The sequence below is a fragment of the Pteropus medius genome, unplaced genomic scaffold, assembly GCF_902729225.1.
Source record: "Pteropus medius unplaced genomic scaffold, Ma_sr-lr_union100, whole genome shotgun sequence".
NCBI classification, from domain to species: Eukaryota; Metazoa; Chordata; class Mammalia; order Chiroptera; family Pteropodidae; genus Pteropus; species Pteropus medius.
In genome coordinates, this window is record NW_024340849.1 from 50,272,292 (window position 1) to 50,299,467 (window position 27,176).

At 39.0% G+C, this 27,176-nt stretch overlaps 1 protein-coding gene across 1 annotated transcript in view; it reads left to right on the forward strand.

Annotated features, from left to right (window-relative positions):
* The first annotated feature begins 22,121 nt into the window (after positions 1-22,121).
* CEP192 (centrosomal protein 192) overlaps positions 22,122-27,176 on the forward strand; it is a 162,506-nt gene continuing 157,451 nt past the window's right edge. The window contains exon 1 of the mRNA XM_039846883.1: positions 22,122-22,356. Within this exon, the coding sequence (XP_039702817.1) occupies positions 22,246-22,356 (111 nt within the window). The 5' untranslated portion in view covers positions 22,122-22,245. The remainder of the gene's footprint in view (positions 22,357-27,176) is intronic.

A 27,176-nucleotide genomic window follows, 5' to 3' on the forward strand; every position in this document is an offset into this window, starting at 1 on the left:
GCACACACACATACACACACACAAAAAAACTCCTAGGTGCTACTCCCAGAAATTCTGGTTCAATTAACTTGGGGGTATATCCTGGGCAAGAGGATTTTCAAAAATTCTTCTCGTGATTCTAATGTAAAGTGAGAGCTGAGGCCCTCTGCACGAGGCCGGTACAAGATGTTTGGGTAGAGGGAGAGGCCTACATAACATCCTTCCTTAGAAAACAGTGCTTGTTTTATATATGAGTATCTTATTGCTGCTATAACAAATTACCACAAATTTAGTAGTGTAAAACAACCAAAGTTTATTCTCTTATAGTTCTGGAGGTCAGAGTTCAAAATGAGTCTTAAGAGGCTAATATCAAGGTGTCACAAGGGCCATCTCCATTTCTTCTGGAGGCTCCAGGAACCTGTTCCTTGTCTCTTCCAGTTTTAGAGGCCATCTACATTCCTTATCTATATTAGTGGCCACTGCACTCTAATCTCTGCTTCTCATCATATCACCTTTTCTCTGACTTTTACTCTTCTATATCCCCCTTACAGAGACTGTTATAATGACACTGGGCCCACCTGGATAATCCAGGACAACCCCTCATCTCAAGACCTGTAACTTAATCATAGCCACTCAGTTCCTTTTCCATGCAGGTAACTTATTCACAGGTTCTGGAGATTAGGATGTAGACATATTTGAGAGGCCTACCACACTGTGCTGTTCAAAATGCAGTTTTTGAGATGTCAGAGAGACGATTGACTCCTCCCCTAGAATATTGGAAACCAAAGGGCTTAGGAAGTTTCCACAGCCATCTCAAACTATTTCTTAAACATGACCTGAAAAAATGTCCCATAATCTCTCTAGACTATAGCATTTCACGTCACCTGTCCCAAATAACCAGGCCCTAGGGTAGTGATCACTTTAATGGAAAACTTAATTTCCTTTCTCAGATCCCAGGACAACAAGCCCCATTACAATGTGAAAACTTGAGAACAGTAACCGCCCTGTCTTAAGAAGAGGAAGTGCAGAAGTTACTTAAAGTAGCAGTAAAGAATATTCGTAGAGGCATGTATTCTCACTTCTCCTTTCATATAAAGATTGAAAGTGAACATCAGCTCATTCGCAGAACAATGTGTTGATAGGACCCATCTTAAAGCTTTCTCTCTCTTTTTCTCTCTGTCTCTATTCAAATGTTTTTGAGGGCTTACTGTGTGCCAGGCAAAATATTCTCTGAAAAAAAGTGTTCTCCCTCTCCTGCTCTCTCATTCTTCCAATTTCCTCTGGATGAACATTGCTAAAATATCACTTTTCCATGTTGTTTCTGTCTGGCACTTGGGGTCCTGTATTGTCTATGCAGAATTTCCCCCCATGACTCACAACATGAACCTCAAATTCTAGCCAAGCCAATCTAAATAGAGATAGTTAACTATTTTCTATTTTGTAGCTTAAATTCTTAGCATAAAACATTGTAAAGTGTCCTTCTTACATGTCACAGTTAAAAACACCAAGGCTACTGGTCACTCATGGACATTACCACATGGTAAAGAATACTGAGGCTGCTGGTCACTCCCACACTGTACAGTGCCTCATTCTTCATCCTGCTCAAGGCCACTACCTCCCGTCCAGCCACACACAGCTATGCCAGACCACGCCTGCCTCTTTTCACCCAACTTCCGGAGACCAGTCAAATAAAAATCACCCAGAGAGTCAAATGTGTTATGCTAGGAGAAGTTTGGACCCCTGAAACTCATTCATGAAAGTCTGAGCACTTCCAGAATCTCAATTAAGGCACTATTGGAGTAGGTCATCTCTGAGGGTCTTTATACCAATAAAAGTCTGTTATCCTATCATTTTACTTCTATTGTGTCCTTTTAATATATAATACAAAATACAGCAGAAAGTAAAGATCCCAGGGAAGTAACCATGGAAGTTCTGTCCTTCCCTTATGCTCAGCAACTATAGGCAACACAGTCCTGAAACCCAGATCTTGGCAGTACAATCCAAAACTGCCCTCCGAATCTTTACAGGAATGACCAGGTCCTTCATTCCAGGCCCTAATGCTGTTGCTTGTACACTGAGAGAAAGGCTAGAATAGCAACGGTTTCCCTCTAAAACCTATCCAGTATTCTGGAAACAATATCTATTCTCACCACGTCTTAGTGGTGACGTGTATAGGAAGGTGACCCTCCTGGGCTTCTGCCATACCTCTACCCTTCTCAGCACTACTGCTCCCTCTGCTGGAGCCACAATGCACTACCTTCTCTCTCTTCTGCCCCAACCAGAAAGGAAAATCTGAGCTCTTAGACAGACTTCACCTTCCCAAACTCAGGAGCAGAGAAGTGAAGAAGTCTGCATGACCACCTTCTTTATAACCTGTTGCAGGGAGATAAGAGGGAGAATGCCAGCTTCTCAACTGTTCAGGAATGGACACCCCACAGGGCCACAGACCCCAGGCTTGTCCTTCACTTCCCAGGTTGCAGCTTTTTTGGCCCCAAGGACTGATGTTAATGCTCAGAAGACACAACTGAAACTGCAGCTATCTTTCCAATTCTAGAAGTGTATCTCTTTTCTTCATCAAACCTTAAGGTAGGAGAGGGCCTCCCTTGCCCACCACATTCTTCCTGTTGCAAGATGATTCTCCATGGGTCTCACTTTTTTGCATGTCTTGTAAGCAAGGCACTGGCTTCCTTTTGGTCTTGGTTATCTTTGCAAGAATACTTGTATAGTGAACACCTTGGAAGACAAAGAAAGATAAGTGTCTTTCTCCAGAGCAAAAGGCAGTTTACTTAAATCTTTGGAAATACAGTGTCTCCTACTAGAACAAAAAGGTAGGCAGGCTTACTGCCCATTATTAAATATTCAGGGTCTTTATGTTCAGTGATCCTTTTATATTACTACTCCCTGGTGTCACCTGGCCTGGCTATATTGGGGATCAGGGAAATGGCTTAAGAAAATGTAGATGCTCTGGCTACTGCCATGGTTATAAAAACATGACTTCTGCCAGTGTCCGTTAGACTGAGACATCCTAACTTGTTAGTTTGCAAGTAGGGTGAATTCTCAGACCAGACCCTTGTCTGTCACTGACACTTGCTAGTGCTGAACTCAGGGCAAACCACCCCCAGGCTACTCTGTCAAGGCCTCTGAGTCCCAAGCCTACAAAAAATTCCAAGTTTATTGAGCTAATTAGCACTGAATTTGGAAATGTAAAGATTTCATTTCCAATTTTATGATATGCTGCCTACTCTGTTATAGACCATGGAAAATTTCAGGTGTTGCTGACACTAAGAAATCTGCAGGGTTACAGGGTGGTTCAAAGTTCTATATGCGGTGTTTTAGTGCCACCTACAGGCTACCCTCTACACTCTCAACATTCATCCACATAGTGGGTTGGAGTAACCTATGCAAAGTAGGGATAAATCTCACAAATACAATGTAGAGCAAAAGAAGCTAGATAGAGTACATATTTTATCATTTACAGAAAGTACAAAACCAGGTGAAACTAATTGTATTAGAGTTTTCCAGAAACAGAACCAATGAAATATAAATATTAAATTCCTTAAAATAAATCCCTTTAAATAAATATTTAAATATCTTTATTACAAATAAATTTATAAATATATATTAAAATATAACTATATAAATATAGAGAGACATATATATTTAAAGAGATTAATTTTAAGAAATTGGTTCATGTGATTGTGGGGGCTGGCAAGTCTGCATTTTGTGGGACAGGCAGGTAGACTGAAAACTCAGGCAGAATTTCTGTATTACAGTGTTGAGGCAGATTTCCATTTTTTCCCCTTAAGAGCCTTTGCTCCTAAGGCTTTCAAATGAATAGATGAGGCCCATCTGTATTACCGAGGGCAGTCTCCTTTACTTATTGTCAACTGATTAGTAATGTTAATCACATCTACAAAATACCTTCACAGAAACATCTAGGGTAGTATTTGGCTAAACAACTGGGCACTATAGCCTAGCTAAGTTGACACATAAAATTAACCATTGTGGTCAACCCCCATGTCAACTTGGCACCTATACATACCTTCTTAACACTTTCCCCAAGAGAGATGCAAAGTCCTAGAGTGATGTTTACTCTTCACCTTGATATCCTATGACTTAAATATTATAATGTAAAATTAACAATACTTAAATAAAACAACATAAGTTAGTGCATCATATGTCATATAATAAAGGAATAGGAAGGGAATGAAACAAAGATATTATATATAAATAAAAAATGTTTATGTGTGTATGTGTGTATAAATATATATTTATATATGTGTGATAAATGTATTTATATAAATATAAATATATATACACACAAACATATTTTAAAATAATTTTTCAACTTTTTAATTACATTGGCATATAATATTATATTAGTTTCAGGTGTATAACATAATGATTAGACATTTATATAACTTACAGAGTGATCACCTTGATAAATCTAGTACCCATCTGACACTGTACATAGTTATAACAATATTATTGACTATATTCTATATGCTGTACTTTGCATCACAATAACTATTTTGTAACTATCAATTTGTACTTCTTAATTTCTTCCCCTTTTTAATCCCTTTTCCTCCTCCCATCTGGCAACCATCAAAATGTTCTCTGTATTTATGAGTTTGTTTCTGATTTGTTTGTTTATTTTGTTCTTTAGATTCCACATATTAGTAAAATCACAACATTTGTCTTTCTCTGTCTGACTTACTCCACTAGAACAATGTCCTCTAGGTCCATCCATGTTGTTACAGATGGCAAGATTTTATTCTTTTTTAATGACTGAGTCATATTCCATTGTATATATGTACCTCCTCTTCTTTATCCATTCATCCATTGACGGAAACCCACATTGCCTCCTTATCTTAGCTATTGGAAATAATGCTGTATTGAACATAAAGATTCACATGTCCTTTTGAAGTAGTGTTTTAGGTTTCTTTGGATAAATATCCAAAATTGGGATTACTGGGTCCTTCTTTGTCTCTCGTTACAGCTTATGTTTTAAAGTCTATTTTATAAGTATTGCTACCTCAGCTTTTTTATTTGTTTTTACTTTCATGAAACATCTTTTTCCATCTCTTTATTTGTGTCTTTTGATCTGGAGTGAGTCTCTTGTGGGCAGCATATGTAAGGACCTTTTCTTATCCATTCGGTCACTCTATCATTTGATTGGAGCATTTAATCCATTTACATTTAAAGTAATTTTCCATAGATATGCAGTTATTGCAATTTTATTTTTCATATTTTTAATCTTTTTTTTCTTTTCCTTCTTCTTAAAGAAATCCCCCCAACATTTCCTGTGATATTGGCTCAATGGTGATGAACTCCTTTAGCTTTTTCTATTCTGGGAAGCTGTTTTTCGATTCTAAACAATATCTTTGCTGGGTAGAGTCATCTTGGTTGTAGGTCCTTGCTTTTCATCACTTTAAATATTTCATGCCAGTCTCTTCTGGCCTGCAAGTTTTCTGTTGAGAAATCAGCTGGCAGTCTCATGGGAGCTCTCCTGTAGGTACCTAACTGCTTTTCTTTTGCTGCTTTTAAGAGTCTCTCTTTGTCTTTAAGCTTTGACATTTTAAATTATGATGTGTCTTGATGCGGGCCTCTTTGGGTTCATTCTGTTTTGGATTCTGACTTCTTGGGCTTGTATATCTATTTCCTTCACCAGCTTAGGGAAGTTTTCTGTCATTATTTTTTGAAATAGGTTTTCAATTTCTTGCTCTCTCTCTTCTCCTTCTGGTTCCCCTATGATGTAAATGTTGGTAAGCTTGATGTTATCTCAGAAGCCCCTTTTTTTTGGATTCTTTTTTATTGTTGCTGTTCTGATTAAGTGTTTTCTGCTACCTTATCTTATAAATTGCTAATTCGATATCTTTGCTTCATCTAATCTACTGTTGATTCCCTCTAGTGCATTTTTCATTTCAGTTATTGTATTCTTCATTTCTAACTGGTTCTTTATTATGTTTTCTATCTCCACTTTTATGGTTTCTATCTCTTTTGTAAAAGTTCTCACTGAGTTCATCTACTTTTCCCCTAAGTTCATTGAGCATCCTTATAACCCATGTTTTGAATTCTGCATCTGGTAGATTTTTCATCTCCATTTTGTTTAGTACATTTTTTTGGAGCTTTGTTCTGTTCTTTCATTTGAGACATGTCTCCCATTTTGTCTCCCATTTTGTCTGCCTCCCTGTATTCGTTTCTATGGATTAGGTAGGGTTGCTATGTCTCCCGGTCTTACTAGAGTAGATATGTTATGGGGCCCAGTGGCACAGTCTCCCTGGTCACCTGAGCCAGGCGCTCTAAGTGTGTCTCTTATATGTGTTATGCGTGCTCTCTTGTAGTTTGAGCCTTAGTAGTTGTTTGCATGTCAGTGGGAGGATTTGACCCTTGGGCTGATTGATTGTGACTACAGTAGAGGAGCTGTTGTGCAGGAATCACTTTAGCAGAGCTCTGGTGCCTGCCCAGTCTGCCCTTTGGGTACGTTGTTCTCAGATGTAACCCTGAGTGGGGCTCCGGCTCAGACTAAAGTTCGACACTGAGCATGCAGACTGGGATCTCCTGGAAGGGGCCCCACCACAGGCCAAGTTCAGCCTCAGCCTGTGCCCTGCCAGGGGACACATGGCATGAGCCACCAAGCAATCTGCAGATAGCTGCTATCCACTCTGGGCTTGGATGTGCCTTTAGAGGCCAAGCTGCAAACTGAGGCCGGCTGCCACTAGTGCTGGGCTTGAGGCTGCTCAGCAAGACGAATGGGGCATGCGGAGTCTAGATGCTACTTCTTCATGCTTTCCTTTAAGATATTTTAGGAAAGTCTGCAAGATAGGACATTTGTATGGAAAGCCACTGGAAGCAGCTTGGGTAGGCCCACAAGTTGGGTGGGGCAGGGTCTCAGGGAATCACCAGGGCAGGATGACCAGTATCAGCCAGGTTGATGAGACTCTGATATTGAGTAGTGCTGCCTGCATCTGCAGGTCGGGTGGGGAAGAGTTCAACAAAGGAACAATGCCCTCTTCCAGCACTCTTTTCTGGGAGAAAGCTGCCCCTCCAGCCCTTAACTGAAGCCAGACAGTTTGGTTCCTCCCCATATGTCCCTGGAGACTTTCTAGCTGCTCCCCCAGTGCTAGAGCTTGGAGCAAATGAGTTTGTCAGCAAATAAGTCAGAGCATGGGCCCCTTAAGAGGAACATCTGTAATTCCAGTGGCCCTCCATCTCATTTAGCCACAATCTCCCCTGCTTTTCACAGCGAGAAGATGTGATAATTTTGGCAGAAGCATTGAATAGAGTAAAGGCAAAACCCTGGACTGGTTAGCCAGGGGGATCTCCACAGCGAAGCTATCCCTCCCTATTTCAACCACCACACACAGGTGGGACCAGCCTGTTCTGCATCTCTGCCCTTTCTATCAGTCTCAAGGAGGCCTCTTCTGTGTATCACCAGTTGTAGGATTTCTGTTCAGCTAGACTTTAGGTGACTTCCAATGATGGCTATGTTGTAGTTTAATAGTAATTTTTATGTGATTGTGAGAGGTGGCAAACATAGCATTTACCTACTCCACCGTCTTGACTAGGACTTCACATAAATATATTTATAACCAAATAAGGAAGAAATACTCATAACAATTACTGTGTTCATTTCTAGAAGTGGTCATGTGTTTGTAGCTGGTATTTATAACTATCTTCTTCTAGTACCCATTCTATATTTTCATTGCTATCAGCAAAGATCTCAGCTGGTCGTGGTTCTTTGCCTGGTGGGTGACCCAAATCTTCATTCCTGACATTAGTAGTTCTGACTGGATTGAACTGTTGAAGTTTTTTATTGATCTTAATGCCAGGGCATGGTCATACAAAGAGACACCGCAAGGGATCTCCTTGTTCTAGACATACTCTTCCTTACCTCCATTGTGGAGTAGCAGCCCCATTTTCCTTTAGTTGGCAAGAGCAATCACCCCAGACAGCCCAGTAACTCCCTTCTTTTCTTGCCAATTCAAAAACGTCAGGAGCCCAATGTGGTTGGGCAGCAGTCTTAACTTTCAGTTTAAAGGAATCATTTTGTGTCTTTGGGTGGGAGCATTCTTCACTTTGAAGCTAAGACTGCTAGACCAGCAGAGCTTCAGGTCACAAGATAGGAAGCAAACATTTTGCTAGTGGGTTGATATTGAATAGTGCTCCTTCCACTTCCACCTCACTGATTCCTGGCTGTGGGAAAAACAGCACAATATACCAATTCAGAGATTGTATAACCTCCTGGGGGGACATTGTACCAGCCCTGAAAGGTGTTGCCACCTAGCTGGCACTGTAACTGAGTCTTTCAAAAAGCCATTCCACCATTCTATCTGCTCCTTCAGTATGGTAAGGAACAAAGTAAGACCAGTGAATTCCATGAGTATAGGCCCATTGCCACACTTTGTTTGTTGTTAAGTGAATTTCTGAAGCAGAAACAATGCTGTGTGGAATACCATGAAACTGGACAAAGCATTCTATGTGTCCACGGTGATAATTTTGGCAGAAGCATTGAGTAAAGGCAAATCTATATCAAGAGTAAATATCTCTCTCAATAAGAATGAAACACTGACCCTTCAATGGTAGAAGTGGTCCAATGTAATCAACTTGTCACCAGGTAGCTAGTTGATCATCCCAGGGATGCTTCTATAATGGAGACTTAATGTTTGTCTCTGCTGCTGGCAGATTGGGCACTCAGCAGTGGTTGTAGCCAAATCAGTGTTTGTAAGTGGAAACCCATATTTCTGAGTCCATGCATAATCTCCATCCCTAAAACTATGGCCACTTTGTTGATGAGGCCATTGGATGATGGCAGGAGTAGGTAGAAAAAGAGGGTGATCAGTCTCTATAGAATGGGCTATCCTATCCACTTGATTATTAACGTCCTTCTCTACTGAGGTCACCCTTTGGTGAGCATTCATGTATGTCACAAACAATTTCATGTTTTTCCCCTCATTGAGAAGGATATTCTTTCCTAAATATCCTTGTCACTATCTTCTCAGTCATGTTCCTTTTGAGTCTCTGACCATCAAATTACAGCTCATGAATCAGTATAAAATTGTACTTCTGGCCATTTCTTTTTCCAATCAAAATGAACAACCAGGTGCACTACTCAAAGTTCTACACACTGAGAAGATTTCCCTGGGTGGTAGTCCTGTAGTTGTCCACTTTTGACTGGTGACTGCATATCAGGCAGAACCATAAAGCAGAACCTGGCTTGAATTTTCTCTTCCTTAGTTAACTGATTGTAGGGAATTCCCCATGAAGCCATAGGTTAGGGTTGCAATGGAGAACTTAGTATAGTAAGAGTGTAGTAAGGCCAAGGGCCCCACTCAAAACTAGCAGATTTTTGGGGCACTCAGTAAATGGGCTGGCGTAGTACACTCAAATGAGGACTATGTTGCCTCCAAAATCTAAAAAGGCCCACTGGGTATTGTACCTCTTTTCTGGTTGTAGGAAGAGCCAGGTGCAACTTATACTTCATCAGATGACTTATACTTCATCTCCTAAGGAATATCTTTACATGCCCCAAATCACTGGAGTCCTAGAAATTTCACTGAGGTAGAAGCTCCCTGAGTTTTTGTTAGCTTTATTCTCCACCATCTAACACATGGATGTCTTACCAATGAGTCCAGAGAAGATGTTACTTCTCACTCACTAGGTCTAATCAGCATGATGTCATGAATGTAATGGAGGAGTGTGATATTTTGAAGGGAAAGGTAATCAAGATCCCTGTGAACTAAATTATGACGTCAGACTGGACTGCTGATATACACTGAGGTAGGACAGTGAAGGTGTGTTGCTGGTTTTGCCATGTGAAAGCAAACTGCTTCTGGTAGTCTCTATTGGCAGGTATAAAAAAAAAAAAGCATTTGTCAAATCAATAGCTGCATGCCAGGTACCAGGGTCTGTATTAATTTTCTCAAGCAATGTTGCCACATCTATTATAGCAGTTGCAATTGAAGCCACAACAACATTGGAGGTTAGGGCTTCAACATACAAATTTTGGGGGATCCATTATGACTGTATTTGGAGTTAGGGCCTGTAGGGAGGTAATTAAGGTTAAATAAGATCATAATGGTGGGACCTAATCTGAAGAGACTTGTGTCCTTATAAGAAGAGAAAGAGATACCAGCAGTCTCTCTTTGAGTGCACAGAGGAGAGACCATGTGAAGACACGGTGAGAAGGCAGTCATCTGCAAGCAAGGAAGAGAGCTCTCACCAGAAATGAAATCTGCTGGCACCTCCATCTGAAACTTCTAGCCTCCAGAGCTGTGAGAGAATAAATTTTTGTTGTTTAAGCCCATCCAGTCTGTGATATTTTATTGTGGCAGTCCAAGCTGACTAATATAACAGTGAAAGTATATTGCTGGCCTTGGCAACTAAAAGTGCCTTTGGTGGAAGTCTTTATTAAGAAGTATTGTGGAAAAGCATTTTCCAGATTAATAGCTGCAAACTAGCTACCAGGGGACATGTTAATGTGCTCAAGCAATGAAACCACATCTGGAACAGCAGTTGTAATTGCAGTGACTACCTGGGTAAGTTTATAAAAATCCACCATCATTCTCCAAGATCCATCTGTTTTCTTCACAGGCCAAATAGGTGAGTTGAAAGGAGATGTGGTAGGAATCACCACTCTTGCATCCTTCAAGTCCTTGATGGTGGCATTAACTTCTGCAATCCCAGAAATGCAGTATTGCTTTTGGTTTACTATTTTCCTAGGTAGAGGCAATCTGGTGGCCTCCACTTGGCCTTTTCTACCATAATAGCACTCTCTCCACAGGTCAGGGAACCAGTATGGTAATTCTGCCGGTTGCTGAATGTGTCTATCCCAATTATGCATTCCAGAATTGGGGAAATATACACAGGATTGGTTTGGAGACCCGCTGGACTCACTGAGAGATGGAGCTGAGTTAAACTCCACTGATCACCTATTCTCCATAAACTCTGACTCTGACTAGTAAACAACAGTGATGTTTTGGGTCTCTAGGAATTAATGTCCGTTCAGAGCTGGTGTTTAGTAATTCCTGAAAAGTCTAATTATTTTCTTTTCCCTCAAGCATAATTGGTATGGTTAAAGGCCTTAGGTCCCTAAAGGAAAACTGAGAGAAAGATTAACAATATATATTTTTGACAGTGCAGCAAGGCCTTTCCAAATTAGATCTGGCCTCCCCTTTATTCTAGGGGTTCTGGGTCTTTAAACTGGCTCAAGTCTAGAATTGAATGAAAGGCTGTGATTGTTTTTCTGATTGAAGACTTTTGTGAACTTGTTCTAGAACTCTTCCACTTACACAGATCAAGTAATAATTTGTAGATCACCCATCTATTCTCTTCTAGGAACACCATGATCAACTAGTCAATGCCAGTAAGATAATTTTGATTACTGCTTTGAACCTGCTGCACATTATGGTAATTGGCATCTTGTCTTTGGCAATTATGCTGCTATCCCTAGGATCCAATTATTCCCATTGCATTTAAGGATCCCAGTTCAGTGGCAACAGTTCCTACTGTAATTTCTGACCTATAGGGAAGAGAGACCACAGGAGTTCAAGGATGCTGGGGCTCCCTTTACAAATTTCTATTATGGTGAAAAAGTGGAATGAGTGAGCAGGTCTCATACAGTACATATACTCTAACATTCCAACTTCCCTAAGCCTTCTGATCCCTCTCTTTATAGTATACAAAGGCAGGTCTAGCATTTCAAACTCATTTAGTATAGGTCACCTTTTGGGTATGTTTCAGCCAGCCAGCCAGCCAACCAACCAGTGAAATAAACAACCAATTAAAGTCCTTTCTAACCCCTTGAGTTATACCACTGAATCCAGACTCTGCTTAGTCAGTTCATATCAATAAATTCAGCCTGATTCCATTTTATTTACCTTTCATCATTATCCCACACCTTTAACATACATTCCCACACATATTCCTCAGAATTATGGCTGTATAAGTTGGAAAAATAATGCAGTTCTTCTGGAGCATAGTGCAACACCTCATGGGTCAAACTTAGTATCTCACCATTTGGGGCTTGCTGGAACTTAAGTTTTGCTATAGTTCTAAAAGCAAATAGGGGTGCCTGGAGTGAGTCATGAGAAGAACCAGCAGTGTCTTGAAAGGCAACTACCTGAGAAGAGGCCATTACAGGCTCCTCAGGCAAAGCAGAGTCAACATTCTCAGATGAAGGTGGAAGGGTTGCTTCTACTGGCAAAGGAGACTCACAGAATTTAGGGGTTCAATGTTCCCAGCTTCTTCAGGATCTGTCCATATGTTTCCATTCCAACTTTCAGGGTCTTGTTTTTTTCCAACCATGCCCCTACTTTAATAGCAAGGCTGGGAATTCAACCACTTGCAGGATGAGATTGGGATTTGGTTTTCAGAAATCTCAGCTCTGTGGTGATAGGAGGTAAGCGATTCTTTCAGGTCAGACATAGAAACTTTCCAGTCAGTTACATGGTGCTCAAGCTGGAAATTTAAAGTCCCAAATTCATCCTTTTCTTTCCCTACTTTTCCAGTATAGTTAGTAGTAACAAGCCAATCTCATTAGTTTAACAAAATATTCTAGAGAATCAAATACATGGCCACCTAGAAAAACATACTTCTTGTAAATATTTGATTAGGAGCATCCAATGTTGATATTTTGGATATCTCTATTGCCACATCAAGCTATGGACTATATTGGTGCCCATTTTGTCACTGGAAAGAGTCATCAGTGCCTTTAACTCTAATCAAATTAGAGATCCAATTCCAGAAATCACAGAACCAATTCAGAAAATTCATCCTTAAGATTCTCTTCTTTTAGAACCACTCTTGGTATCAAAATCTTTACCAGTCTGGGTTCTCCAGAGATACAGAACCAATAAGTGATTGATTAATTGATTGATTGACTGATTGGCTAATGTGATTGTGGGGACTGGCAGGTCTGAAATCCACAGAACAGCCTGGCAGGCTGGAAACTTAAATGGAAGCTGATGTTGTAGTCTCGAGTCTGCAATCCGTGAGACAGGCAGGTAGACTGAAAACTCAGGCAGAATTCCCTTTTTTCCCTGGAAAACTTCAGTATTTGCTCTTAAGGCTTTCAGTTGAATGGATGAAGCACATCCACATTATTGAATGTAATCTCTTTCACTTAAAGTGACTAGATGTTAATTATCTTTACAAAATACCTTCACAGCAACATCTAGACCAGTGTTTGATCAAACAACTGGGCAACATAGCCTAGGCAAGTCGACATATAAAATTAACCATCACACTAACCAATGCTGTTAGAAATAAGGATAGTGATTACCCTTGGGGCAGAGATATAATGACCAGAAAAGGAAGCATAAGGAGAGCATCTGGGATCTGGTCATGTTCTGTTTCTTGATTCAGTGATGGTTGCATGGATGTATTCAGTTTGTGAAAATTCAGTGAGCTGTACACTTAATGACATGTGTACATTTTGAAATGTACATTTTACTTCATTAAAGAGTAAAATGTTAATAAAAAATAATAGAAACAAGGAAAAAGCATTATGTCACTTATGGAGAAAATTTATTAAAGTATAAGAAATTACCATATATAACTATATTGATAAATTTAAATATGTTGCTGAAATAATTGATTTTTAAAGGAAATTATAAATGATCAAAACTGACTTGACAAAAGTCAAAAAATCTGGAGATACCAATTAAAGAATTTTAAGGCAGTTAAAACTGACTACCTCTCACTACTAAAGGCATTAGGCCTATATAGTTTTGTGGATCCCATCTATAAAATCTTCACAGAATAGCAGTTCCTATGTTATTTAGAGCAGGGGAAAAAAAAACGTAAAAGCTTCTTAACTCATTGTAGGTTAATATAATTCAGAAGCCATAAAAGAGCATGTATGTAAAGCATACACAAACTTATCTTCCCATATTCCATATAAATACAGAGGCAAAAATCCTAAATAAAATATTGGTGAATCACCAGCCATATATTAAAAAAACAAAAAATCGGAGATAAAATAAAACGTTAATTCCTAATAAAGACTCCTCAGAAGTTAGAAATAGAATTCAATCTTTTAAGAAATTTTACATTAAAAGCAGTTTCATTAACATTAGGAACATGATAAGTATGGCCATAGCTATTATTCAACAATATGTTAGAATTAGCACTGGCTTTCTCTTCCTTTCTACTATACAGAGAACTGAAACCTCCAAACTAGTTTTCCCAGACTCTCTTACCAGCTCTCTCTTTCTAGTTAGGTTCTGCCTACTAGAGACACTAGTAGGAGACTGGAATGTGGGAGAAAGGGAGAAGCCTTTCTCCTATCTTTGTGGAGGCATGTAGATAGCTGCATAGTGGTGACAATGGGCAAGTATGGCTTCCTGCTCAGTTGTATATCTCTGACAGCAACATTAGCAGCAGCACTCTGTTCTGGCTCCAGCAGTTGCAGCAGAGGCTTTAGGACCTCAGCTGTACACAGCTGGTGGCCCTTGCTTCTTTGATTGTGGCTGCCGTTGGACACCTGCATAATCAGCTGGAGTGTTAGCTCCCAGCTTCCTGCTTTTTGGTGGTGAATGTTCCAACGGCAGCCACAATCAAAGAAGCAAGGGTCAGTGATGGCAGACTCTATTTTCCCTTTCATTCTTCCTGCCCTAAGGCTGGAAATGGTTTTCCACAGTTATTAATCTCTGGGAAACCTCATGTTTCCTTTTTGCTCTTTATGCTTATAATACATTTATAATCAATTTCCTGTGCTAGATTTTCTATTTCAAATAATGGAGTGGATATCATATTTGTGATTGAATACTGACTGATACAAAATATCTATACTCATTATTTGCAGCTGGTATGATTTTTTTTAAACCTATATTCCCGAGAGAATCAATGTAGAAGCTAAATGATCTAAGAGTCCAATAAGGGAATAGATATAAAGTAAACATACAAAAATTAATAGCTTTCTTATGACAATATAGAAAAAGAGCCCATCCACAATAGTATAAAAAGACAAAAAGTTTTAATAAACCTAATGAGAAGCACATAAAATTATATAAAGAAAAATTTTAGAACTATAATAAAGCACATATAAGAAAACCTACATAAATAAAAAAATAAAGCATGCTTATAATGATCTTTACATGTTAGTACATTAGTGGGGGAATGATTAAATAAACCACAATTCAACCACATTTTGAAATGCATAGGTTAAAAAGAATGAAATAATGAACTAGACCCATGTAAAACAATCCCCAAGACATATTGGATATTTTTTAAAAGCATAAATTGGTATAATATTTGTAACTATATTCTTAAAAAACAAACTTTCTGATACTAGGTACACATATATGTTTTATATCCTGTAAATCCATAGAAATATGTGTAGGGGTACACAGTAAATCATATATTTTGAGAACAGAGATTAGATTGTGGGGTGAAAGGGAACATTAACTTTTACTTTATATATACATACGTTTTAAAAAGTTTCTTACAGTAAAGTCTTACAATAATTATCTAATTTTAAGAAATGGGGAAGAGAATGAGGAGACACCCCAGACAAAAAAAAGCTAAACCAGAAAAAAAAATGGCATAGATTATAGAGGCTCTGTTCATACCTCTGGCGACCAAATCAAAGTTGTGACGGAAACAAGGAGCAGCAGCAAGGAAAAATCGTCTGGGATCTAGATGAACAAGCCATACAACTAGGGAGAAATCCAAGAAAGCACCCTGCAATGGTAGAAGGTAGGTTGGGGCAAGGATGTGGGGCTGCCTAGTCCTGAGCAGCTGAGTGAGACAGAGGCTGCAGCAGTAGCAGAAGCCTCTTAAATGGGCTGTGTCTGCTAGCAGATTTTCGCAGTGATGGAGCTGCTTGCTCTGAGCACCAGTGCTGATGTGGTTGCATGAAGGGGGCACTAAGGACTTACAAGGAGACATTGTCAGAATGAGGGCTTAGGTTAGACTCATTCTGTACAGAGGTGCCGGCGATATCCATTGTTCCCTGTTGAGCCTTCCCACCTCCCAGTGCGCCAAACACAGCCCCACCATAACCGTGATGTCATCAAACTGGATAACAGAGGTCGCCCAGAGGATTCCCTGAAACCCCACTTCCCTCAACTCTTGGCTCCACCCAAGCCACATCCTGGTATATCCTCAGCGAGTCAGGTGCTCCTTACTGAGCAACGCGTAGACTCACACTGGAGCCAACTGGCCTCAGTCTCTGGTGTGGCCTTTTGAGGCAATTATAAGCACAGCATCTGTGGATTGCTTGCTGAATCTTAACAGGTGGCCCCTGGAGGGATAGAGGCTTGGACTAAATTTGGCCTGCAGCTGCATCCCTCTCAGGACTGTGCCACTGGACACCTACTTCACAAATCCACACTAATAAGACTGGGAGACTTAGGAGCTTTGCTTAGTCCATAGAAACAGACACAGAAAGGCAGCCAAAATGGGAAAAGAAGCAGAAACCATATGAGAGAATAGAACAGAAATCCAGATATAATGGAATCAAGTAATCTAACAGATGCAGAGTGCAAAACACTGAGTATAAAGATGCTCAATGAACTTTTTGGAAGTGTAGATAAATTCAGTGAGAACTTCAACAAATAGATAAAAAACATAAAAATGGAAATGGAAATTATAAAAGAGAACCAGTCTGAAATTAAGAACACATGATCTGAGATGAGAAGTATATTGAATGGAATAAACAAAATGAATAAAGAAAAGGATCAAATACCCTGTCTAGAAAATGAGAAAGCCAAGGACACTTAATCAGAATGGCAAGAGATAAGATGCCAAGACTATAAAAATAATTTAAGGAGCATATGGGTCACTATTAAGGGTCCAAATATCCATCTGATTGGTGTAACTGAAGAAAATCAAGATGCTGAACTGCTGTTTGAAGAAATGATGGAACACTTCCCTCACCTGGTGAAGGAAATAGACTTACAACCTTAGGAAGCTCAGAGAATCCCCAAAATCAAGGATCCAAAGAGACCCACACCAAGACACATCATAATTAAAATGCCAAAGGTTAAATACAAAGAAAAAATATTAAAAGCAGCAAGAGAAAAACAGATAATTACTTGCTAGGGAACACCCATAAGACTGGCAGCTGATTTCTCTAAAGAAACTGTGCAGGACAGAAGGGTTTGGCCAAAATATTCAATAGGATGAAGACCCAGGATCTACAACCAAGAATAATTTATCTAGGAAAGCTGTTATTTAGAGTTGAAGGACAGATAAAGAGTTTCCTAGACAAAAATAAGCTAAAGAAATTTATCACCACCAAGCCAGTACTATAGGAAATGTTGGAGGGACTTCTTTAAGAAGAAAAAATGTATCAAAAACAGGAATAAAGAATGGTAACAACTACATTCCTACCAATAAGTACCTTAAATGGAAAAGATTTAAGTGCTCCAACCAAAAAATGGGGTGGCTGAAAGGATAAGGAAACAAGATCCCTACATATGCTGCTTATAAGAGACTGACTTCAGTTTAAAAGACACATAGAGACTAAAAGGAAGGGGATGAAAAAAGATACTGCTTTGACGGACCTAGAAGGTATTTAAGTCAGACAGAGAAAGATAAACACTATATGATTTCACTTATACATGGAATCTAAGGAATAAAAAGAACAAGCTAACCCAAAACTGACTTGCAAATATAGTGGACAATTTAGTGACGGACAGAGGGGAGGGAGATTTGGGGGGAATGGGAGAATGGGGTGAAGGGTTAAAGAAGTACAAATTAGTAGCTGATAGATGGTCACATGGTTAGTGAGCACAGCATAGGTAATGCAGTTAGCATTAATACATTGGCTAGGTGGAGGGTGAGGGGAGGGAGGATGCAATTGCAGGGATCGTTTTACAAACTATAAAGATGTCTAACCAAAATACTATATACTTGAAATTAATTAAAATAAATAATTTTTTTTTTAAAAAAGAAAAAGCCAAACCAGTATTACAAGAATGTTAAAGAGACCTCTTTAAGGAAAAAAAAAAAAAAGATCAAATATATGAGGAATAAAAGGCAATAACTACATGTGTAGCAACAATTACTTTAATGTAAATGGTTTAAATGCTCCAATCAAAAATCATAGGGTAGCTGAATGGTTAAGAAAACAGGGTCCTTACATATGTTGCCTACAGGAGATTTCTGATTGAAAGACACACACATACTAAAAGTAAATGGATTAAAAAAGATGTTTCATGAAAATGGAAGTGAAAAAAAAAAAAGCTGGAGTAGCAATACTTATACCACACAAAATAGACTTTAAAGCAAAGGCTATAAAAAAAGACAAGGAAGGAATCAGTAATTCCACTTCTGGGTATTTATCAGAAGAAACCAAAAACATGAATTCAAAGACATATGCATCCATATGTTCATTGCTGCATTATTTACACTCAAGAAAGAACCTAAGTGTCCATCAATAGATGAATGGATAAAGAAGTGGTAAATATATAAAATGGAATTTACTTAACCATAAAAGAAGGAAATATTGCCATCTGCAACAACATAGATGGATCTAGAGGGTATTATGCTAAGTGAAATAAATCCGACATGGAAAAATAAATACCATATAATTTCACTTATATGTGGAATCTACAAAACAAAATAAACAAAACAGAAACAAACTCATAGATAGAACTTTTTGATGGTTGCCAGATGGGAGGGGGGTTGGGGCATAGTGAAAAAGGGGAAATGAATAATAAGTACAAATTGGTAGTTACAAAATGGGCATGGGGATATAAAGTATAGCATAGGGAATATAGACAGTAATATTGTAATAACTAAATATGGTGTCATACGAGTTCTAGATTTATCAGTACTATAACATTTATAAGTTATATAAATGTCTAATCACTATGTTTTACACTTGAAACATAATATCGTATATCAACTGTAATTGAAAAATAAAAAATTATCTAAAAAAAGAGAATGAGGAGACAAGTCACAGAGTGAGAAAAATATTTCAAAACGACACATCTGATAAAGGACTGTTATCCAAAATATACAAAGAACTCTTAAAACTCAAAAATAAGAAAACAAAACAACCTGATTTAAAAATGGGCAAAAAACCTGAATAGACACCTCACCAGAGAAGATATACAGAAGGCAAATAAGCATATGAAAAGATGCCTGACATCATATGTCATCAGCGAAATGCAAATTAAAATAATGGGATATACTACCTATATTTTAGAATGGCCAAAATCCAGAACACTGACAACAGCAAATGCTGACAAGAATGTGGAGCAATAGGAACTCTCATTGATGATGGGACTACAAAATGGTACAGCTACTTTGAAAGATAGTTTAGTGGTTTCTTACAAAACTAAACATATACCAGATGATCCAGCAATCATATTCTTTAGTATATACCCAAAGGAGTTGAAAATTTATGTCCACACAAAAACCCACAGACAGATGTCTATAGCAGCTTTATTCACAATCATCAAAACTTGGAAGCAACTAAGATGTCCTTCAATAGGTGAATGGCTAAGCAAACTGTGGTATCCAGACAATAACATATTTTTCAGTGCTAAAAAGTTATCAAGCCATAATAAGGCATGGAAGAAACTTAAATACACATTAAGTGAAAAAAGCTCATCTGATAAGGCTATATATTGTATGATTCTCACTATATGACATTCTGGAAAAGGAAAAATTATGGAGACAGTGGAAAAATCAGTGGTTTTCAGGGATTGAAAGGGTGGAATGAATAAGTGGAGAACAGAGGGTTTTTAAGGCAGTGAAAACTATCCTGCATGAAGAGGAATTTTCACTCAAAAGGTTAACCTTATAATCAGCTCTTTGTTCTCCTTCTGCAGATATGCTTGCTGCATAGGCCATAGGGCAGGGTGACCTCGAAATTAACTAAAGACTCATCCTCCCTTTTGCTTGTTTTGTCTAAAAAACAAATGTAACTGCCTGTATCCATAGCAACTCCCACGCTCTGTAACCGTCTGAGGACAAATTAACCAATCGGCCCATCCAAAATAAGCCCTATATAAGCAAAGTCGCAACTGAGCTGGGGGCGCAAATCTTCAGAGCGCTAGCTCCTCTGGGACTACTGGCATAATAACCTGAGTTCTCCAACTCTCAGAGTGGTGCTTGGTTTCTCGCCAGTCTGATTTTTGCAACATTTCTGCAACACTGCAATGGTGAATACATGTCACTACACATTTGTCAAAACCCACAGAAATTACAACACCCAAAGTGAATCCCAAGGTAAACTATGGACTTTGGGTGAGTATGATGTGTCAATGCAGGTTTGTCATTTATAACAAATGTACCGCTATGTTAGATATTGATAGTGGTGGAGGCCAGTAAGGGAGTTGCGGGAGAGGAAGGAATTTTCCTTTATCCTGAATGTTCTTTTGGCTTATCTAACAATCGAATAGAGGTGAGACCAACTAATAAGAAACAATAACCAAATTTTATTACATACGTATGTATTGGAACCCTTCATACATACATGAGGGTTAGAGACTCCCACATACATTTCAAAAACAGAAAGGAAAAATGAGGTATACATGACATTCTGGACTAAGGATGATTTAAGGTACTCTGGGGCTTCAGAAGGTAAATGCAATGAGAACACATGTCCAGTAATCAGTAGTTTGCCATGCCATGTAGATGAGTTCTCTCTGATCTCTTAGTAAGGCCAAGCCTCCTAACTCAAATTCCTCTAATAGTTAATGGCGGGGAGGGGCAGAAGTTTCTCCTGAGCCCACAATGTCTCTTTTGACTTTAGCTCAAAATAATCCACATATTATTAAAGCACATTTTGGAGTGAACTCTCACAGAGGGTAGATATATATATCTGAACTAATATTTTTTTGCTCAATTTTGCTTGAACCTAAAATGCTCTAAAAAATGGTCTATTTTAAAAATCCCCTGTGCTTCACCTATTTAACCCCCCGCCCAGATAATCTCTGGTACCTTTCTTTCTGTCTACTGTCTTCCAAACGTAATTTAAAAAATATTTAAATTAAGAAGATTTTTAAGTTTTGGAGCTTTTATAAATTGATCGGACTTTTATACATAGTACTTTCTTAAAAATACTTAGTTATTAGTTATCACACCTGCAACTCACAGATTTGGGGTCTGCCAATTAAAGCACCAATAAAATCTTATATTTTTTTCAGTGCAAAAAAAGGAAAGTAAATTCTAGAAAGACTAGGTTATTGCTACACCTCCTTTTGCTGGTTTCTGTGTAACCCATCAGGGGACAGCTAGGACTATTTGCTTTGAAAACTTTCTAATTTGCTAATCTTACCATGGTCAAAATCCAAATACAAACCCCTTCAGGCTCATTTCTTTCTTCTTTTTCTCTCTTTTTTACTTTCACTCCCCACACCCAATCTTCCACTGTTTCCCATCTATCATTAAGCTCTCTGGAATATCTGATAAACTAAATCCCGTAAACTGTTAATGTCTTTGCAGATTATTCCTCCACTTACTAGGTTTGATTCAATCCTTGATTTGAGGACTCTTTTTTACTGGCCTTCTTCCCAGTGTTTTTTTTTTTTTGACTTCTTTATTTGAGGAACTCTGGCTCAGGCAGTCATTTTCATTTACTGGATCCTGTGCTTTAGAACAGGTACATGTAGAACTTTCTAATTCCTAGTATCTCATTGCATATGTCCTGATTCCTGTTCGTTCTACCGCCAAGCCTGTTCTACCTGTGAAATCTTTAAAACATTTTGACGCCTTCTGATCATTTCCACCTCCTTTCCCTTAATACCTGCTCTTGGACCCGCATGACCCCTCACTTTTCTTCCTCCAGACTCCATCCTCCTGTCTGCATTTATAGGCTACTGAGCCTGGACTATTTACTCTCATCTTCAGGCATCTCTCCATTTTCCCTTGCTCTTTAGTTGTCCCAGCGAAGATTCCTGACCAAATCCAAGTCCGCCTTCTCTACTCGCTCCTAGCATTCGCCCCGTCTCGGGGTAAATCGATCGAAACGCTGACCAGAATTGACTCAAGTTCGAGGACTGTGTATGACAGTTTTAACTTTAGCGTTTCTCTCAATTTCAATACTTCAACGATTAATTTTTACTTTTACCAAAGCACCGCAAACCCAACCGACCGGAGGACCACGGCCATGCACCACAGAACTCCTGGGGGAGGCGCAGTCGCTGTCGCGGCGGCCTCGCGGGGCATGATGGGAAGAAGGGCGGGGCGCGGGCGCGCGCAGGGGACGCGCTCCGTGCACGTCCTGGTGGCCCGTGTCCTGGTGGCTAGTGTCCCACTTTTGAGGGGGGAGGGGCATTCGGAGGAAGCACGGGCCCGGCGGAGGTCATGTTTGTGGCACGCAGCATAGCGGCGGACCATAAGGATCTTATTCATGATGTTTCTTTCGACTTTCACGGGCGGCGGATGGCGACTTGTTCCAGCGACCAGAGTGTCAAGGTACGCGCGGAGCCTTCGGGCGGGGCGGAGTCCGAAGCAGGGGAGTGGGAGCGTACGCGGAGCGGAGAGACCGGCGCTCTGAAAGGGTACCACTTTTGATATCGAGGCGCGCCTCCAGGTACGAAGCCTGGACCCAAAGGAAGCAGGCGAGCACCGGTAGGGGGCCTGCTCCGCCATGCTCGGCCCCTCACCCTGGGGTCACAGGCGCCGCCGGCGCGCGTGCTGCCGTGCGCCTGCGCAGAGCGTCTTGACCGCGTGCGCGCTCCCGCCGCTGCTGCCGCCGCTGCTGCCGCCGCCGCCGCCGCCGCCGCCGCCGGGGAAGCTGGGAGTAGGGGGTTCCCCGAGTTCGCGCTATCGCGTCCCGGTGGGCGGGAGCCGGGGAGCTTTCTCAGCCCTGTGCCCAGTGCGCGTGTGCCCGTCCGCGGAGTTCTGGCAGCAGCTGTCCTGCGTTAACCGTGCTTGCTCAGTGAGAGGACTGACCCCTGGTTCCTGTAAGGCAGTCAGTTCGCGTTGTGTTCTGAGTTCTGGGTACCTCACCTGGGGAGATAATTCTCTCCTTGTGTAGCGATAGGAGGCTCGTTTTGTTTCGCGATGAAAGAAAAGTACCAATCCGTTTACATCCAGTGAAGTTCATCTATAGAGGGATTGGAGTGTGTTTAATAAAGTTCCTGTAAACGTCCGTGACAAGCAGAATTTCTTCTATACGAGGGTATTTGGGATTTAGGAACCTCAAAGATGCAGGGTAAACAGTAACAGACTTGAAGGCTGGTGTGTGGAGTATTTGCATTCTCCACAACTTCGAAATAGCTGAAAATCCGAAGGACAGTGTTTACTCATTGTTTTTCACAAGTATGATATCAGCGATCCCTCATAGATAATCATAACTAGTTTTCCTTTTTAAAAACGATTTGTGCCGCCAAATTAATCAAATAGTGCTTTTACCTGTAAAAGGTTTGGAATCACATAAAAACATTTTTTTTTTTATTGTGGTAAACTAACCGTTTTAAAGTGTATGTTACAGTTCAATAGCAGTAAGCACAGTATTCACATTGCTGTGCAACCATCACCACTATACTCCCCAGAAAGTTATCTTCATCCTAAACAGAAACTCTGTACCTAGTAGCTCCCTCTTCCCTTTTTCCCCCAGCTGCTGGTCAGCTCTAACTTTTTCTCTATAAATTTGACTATTCTGGGTACCTCATATAAATGGAATCATATTTGATATTTTGTGTCTGGTTCATTTAACTTACCATGATGTTTTCAAGTTTGTAGCATGTATCAATTTCGTTTTTAAGGTTGAATAATATTTTGTATGTATACACTGCATTTTGTTTATCCATTCATCCACTTTTTGGCTATTGTGAATATTGCATTAATTAATGTGTTAGCTGAAGAGGTACTTTTTTTTTAATCGTTCACTTATTACTGAATCTTTTAATTTGTAGATTTTGTCAGAGTAGTGTTGCAATGAAGATCTTCGTTTAGCTTTTTATATATTTTGTATCATTTCCTTAGACTCATTCCAGTAAGAAATTAGTGAATATTTTAAAAGCTGTTGAGAGTAATTGGCAAATTGCCTTTTTGAAGGTGTCTGTTTTACACTGCCAGTGAGAGTATTGATTTGAAAGCATCATTTTCCATGTTGGGCATTATCATTACAATTTTTCTTTAAAAGTTTTATGTGATAAAATACACATAATAAAATTTATCATCTTAACCATTTTTAAGTGTACAGTTAAGTGGTATTAGGTACATTCACATCTTTCTGCAACCATCACCACCATTTCCAGGACTTTTTCATTTTGCAGAACTGAAACTCAGTATCCATTAAACTCTCCATCCCCTGGCAACCACTATTTTGCTTTCTGTGTTTATGAATTTGGTTACTCTAGGTACCTCATTTAAGTGGAATCATACATTTTGTCATTTTTGTGACAGGCTTGTTTAACTTAGTTTAATGTTTTCTTTTACTTTTGTACACGTGGCATATGTCAGTTTTCTTTTTAAGCCTGAATGTTCCATTTTATGTATTGTGTATACCACATTTTGCTTATCATTCCACTGTCCATGGACTTGGGTTGCTTCTGCATTCTAGCTATTGTAAATAATGCTGCTATGAATGTGAGTGTACAAATATCTCTTTGAAACCCTGCCTTTTATTTATTTTTAAATTAAATTTATTGGGATTAGGATTAGTTGATCACATTATAAGTTTAAGGAGTACCATTTTATAATACATCATTTGTATAATGCATTGTGTGCTCACCACTCAAAGTCAAGATATTTCTGTCACTGTACCCTTCTTTTAACCTCTTTATTCTTTCTCACCTGCTTACTCTCTAGTAACCACTATACTGCTGTCTGTGTCTATGAGTTTGTTTTGTTTGTTCATTTTTTGCTTTCTATTTTATATCCCACATATGAATGAAATCATATGTTCTTGTTCTTTTTTGTCTGACTTATTTCACTTAATATGATGTTCTCATGATCCATCCATGTTGTCGCCAGCGATACTTTTTCATCATTTTTTAAGGTTGACTAGTATTCCAATATATGTATGTACCACATCTTTATACAGTCATCCATCGAAGGACACTTAGGTTTCCATGTCTTGGCTGTTGTAATGAATGGTGCAGTGAACATAAGGGTACGCATAGTTTTAAAAACAAGTAATTTCAAATTTTTGGGGTAGATACCAGAAGAGGGGTTGCTGGGTCATATGGTAGCTCCATTCCTAATTTTTTTCTGTTTTCTATGGAGGCTGTACCAGCTTACATTCCCATCAGCAGTGTACGAGGGTTCCCTTTCTCCATGTCTTCTGGAACTCTTGTTGTTTCTTGCGTTATTGATAGTTGCTGTTCTGACAGCTGTGGGGTGGTATCTTACTGTGGCTTTGATTGCATTTCCCTTTTAGCTAATGAAGTTGAGAATCTTTTCATATACCTGTTGGCCATTGTGAGTTTTCTTGGGAAAAGTGTTCAGGCCCTCTGGCCATTTTTTAATTGGTTTGTTTGCTTTTTTGTTGTTGAGTTATATGAGGTCTTTATATATTTTGGGTATTAGTTCCTTATTGGAGGTGTTGTTGGCAAATGTCTTCTCTCGTTGGTTGGTTGCCTTTTTGTTTCGATGGTTACTTTTGCTGTGCAGAATCTTTTTAGTTTGATGTAGTCTCGTTTGTTTTTACTTCCTTTGCCTTTGGGGTCAAGTTCAGAAAAAAAACATCTGAGATCAAGGTTCATAAGTTTAGTACCTATGTTTTCTTCTATGTATTTTAATTCAGCTCTTATATTCAAGTCTTTAATTTATTTTGAGTTGATTTTTGTGTATGGGGTCATTAGCAGTCTAGTTACATTCTCTTGCATGTGGCTTTCCAATTTCCCCAATACCATTTATTGAAGAGGCTTCCCTTTCTCCATTGTATATTTTTGGCTCCTTTGTTGAAAATTAGTTGCCTGTTCATGTGTGGGTTTACTTCTGGGCTCTCAAGTCTGCTCTTTTGGTTTGTGTGTCTAGTTTTCTGCCAATACCATACCGTTTTGATTATTGTAGCTTTGTAGTATAATTTGAAGTCAGACAGTGTGATACCTCTGTATGACGATTATGTCTGTTCGGTTTAATGTGTCATTTAAGGCCAATAATTTCTTTATTGACTTTCTGTTTGCTGTCAGTGGGGTATTTGAGTTCCCTACTGCAATTGTATTTTTGTCAATTTCTTCCTTTAGGTCTGTTAGTAATTGTTTTATATATTTTAGTGCTCCCAGGTTTGGTGCATATATATTGATAAGTGTTACGTATTCTCGATAAAATATTCCCTTTATCATTATACAGTGTCCATCTTTGTCTCTTGTTACTTTTTTATCTTGAAATGTATTTTGTCAGAAACAAGCACGGCTACACCTGCTTTTCTCTGGATGCCATTTGCTTCGAATATCATCTTCCACCCCATTACTTTGAATCTGTTTGACTTTGTAGCTGAGATAGGTCTCCTTGAGGCAGCATATAGTTGGGTCTTGTTTTTTTTTTTTTTTTTAACCTATCCCGCTACTTTATGCCTTTTAATTGATCAGTTCAGTCCATTTACGTTTAGGTTTATTATTGACATATAGGGACATAATACAGCCGTTTTATCTTTTGTTTTTGTTTTTGTTTTTTGATTGTTCTATCTCCATTGTTTCCTTTCCCTTGTATTTCTTTCTACTATTTTAGTTTGGTGATGTTCTATGATTTTTTTTTTTCCTGTGCTATCCTTTTTTTGTGTCATTTGTCTCAGATTTTTGTTTGTAGAGTTTTTGTAATTACCTTTAGGTTTATGCAAAAAGTATTTTCATATGTATAATAGTCCTTTTTTTTTTCTGATTGCATCTTCTCTACATTCACCTGTGCAAATTCAGTCCTTTTCGCTGTCCCCTTTTATGTTTTTGTTATTACATGTTACCCCTTTATAATCTGTGTGTTCATTTCCAAATTGCAGAAGCTGTAGTCTTTTTTAAAAAATGCTTTTATTCCTTTTGACCTTTATATTATAATTGTTTAATACCTTATTCCAAACTAGAGTTGCAGTTTTCCACTTCTGTCTATCATCTTACTCACAGTTTTGTTTCCTTCTTTCTTTTTGTTCTAGGTAGAAGAGCTCTTTTCAACATTTCTTGTAATGCGGGTGTTGTGGTGATAAATTCCCTCAGCTTTAGTTTGTCTGGAAAAGCCTTTATTTCTTTTTCATATCTAAAGGGGAACTTTGCCGGATATATTATTCTTGGCTGGTGATTTCTTTTTTTCAATATTTTGAAAGTTTATTTCTACCCTCTCCTAGGTTGTAAGAT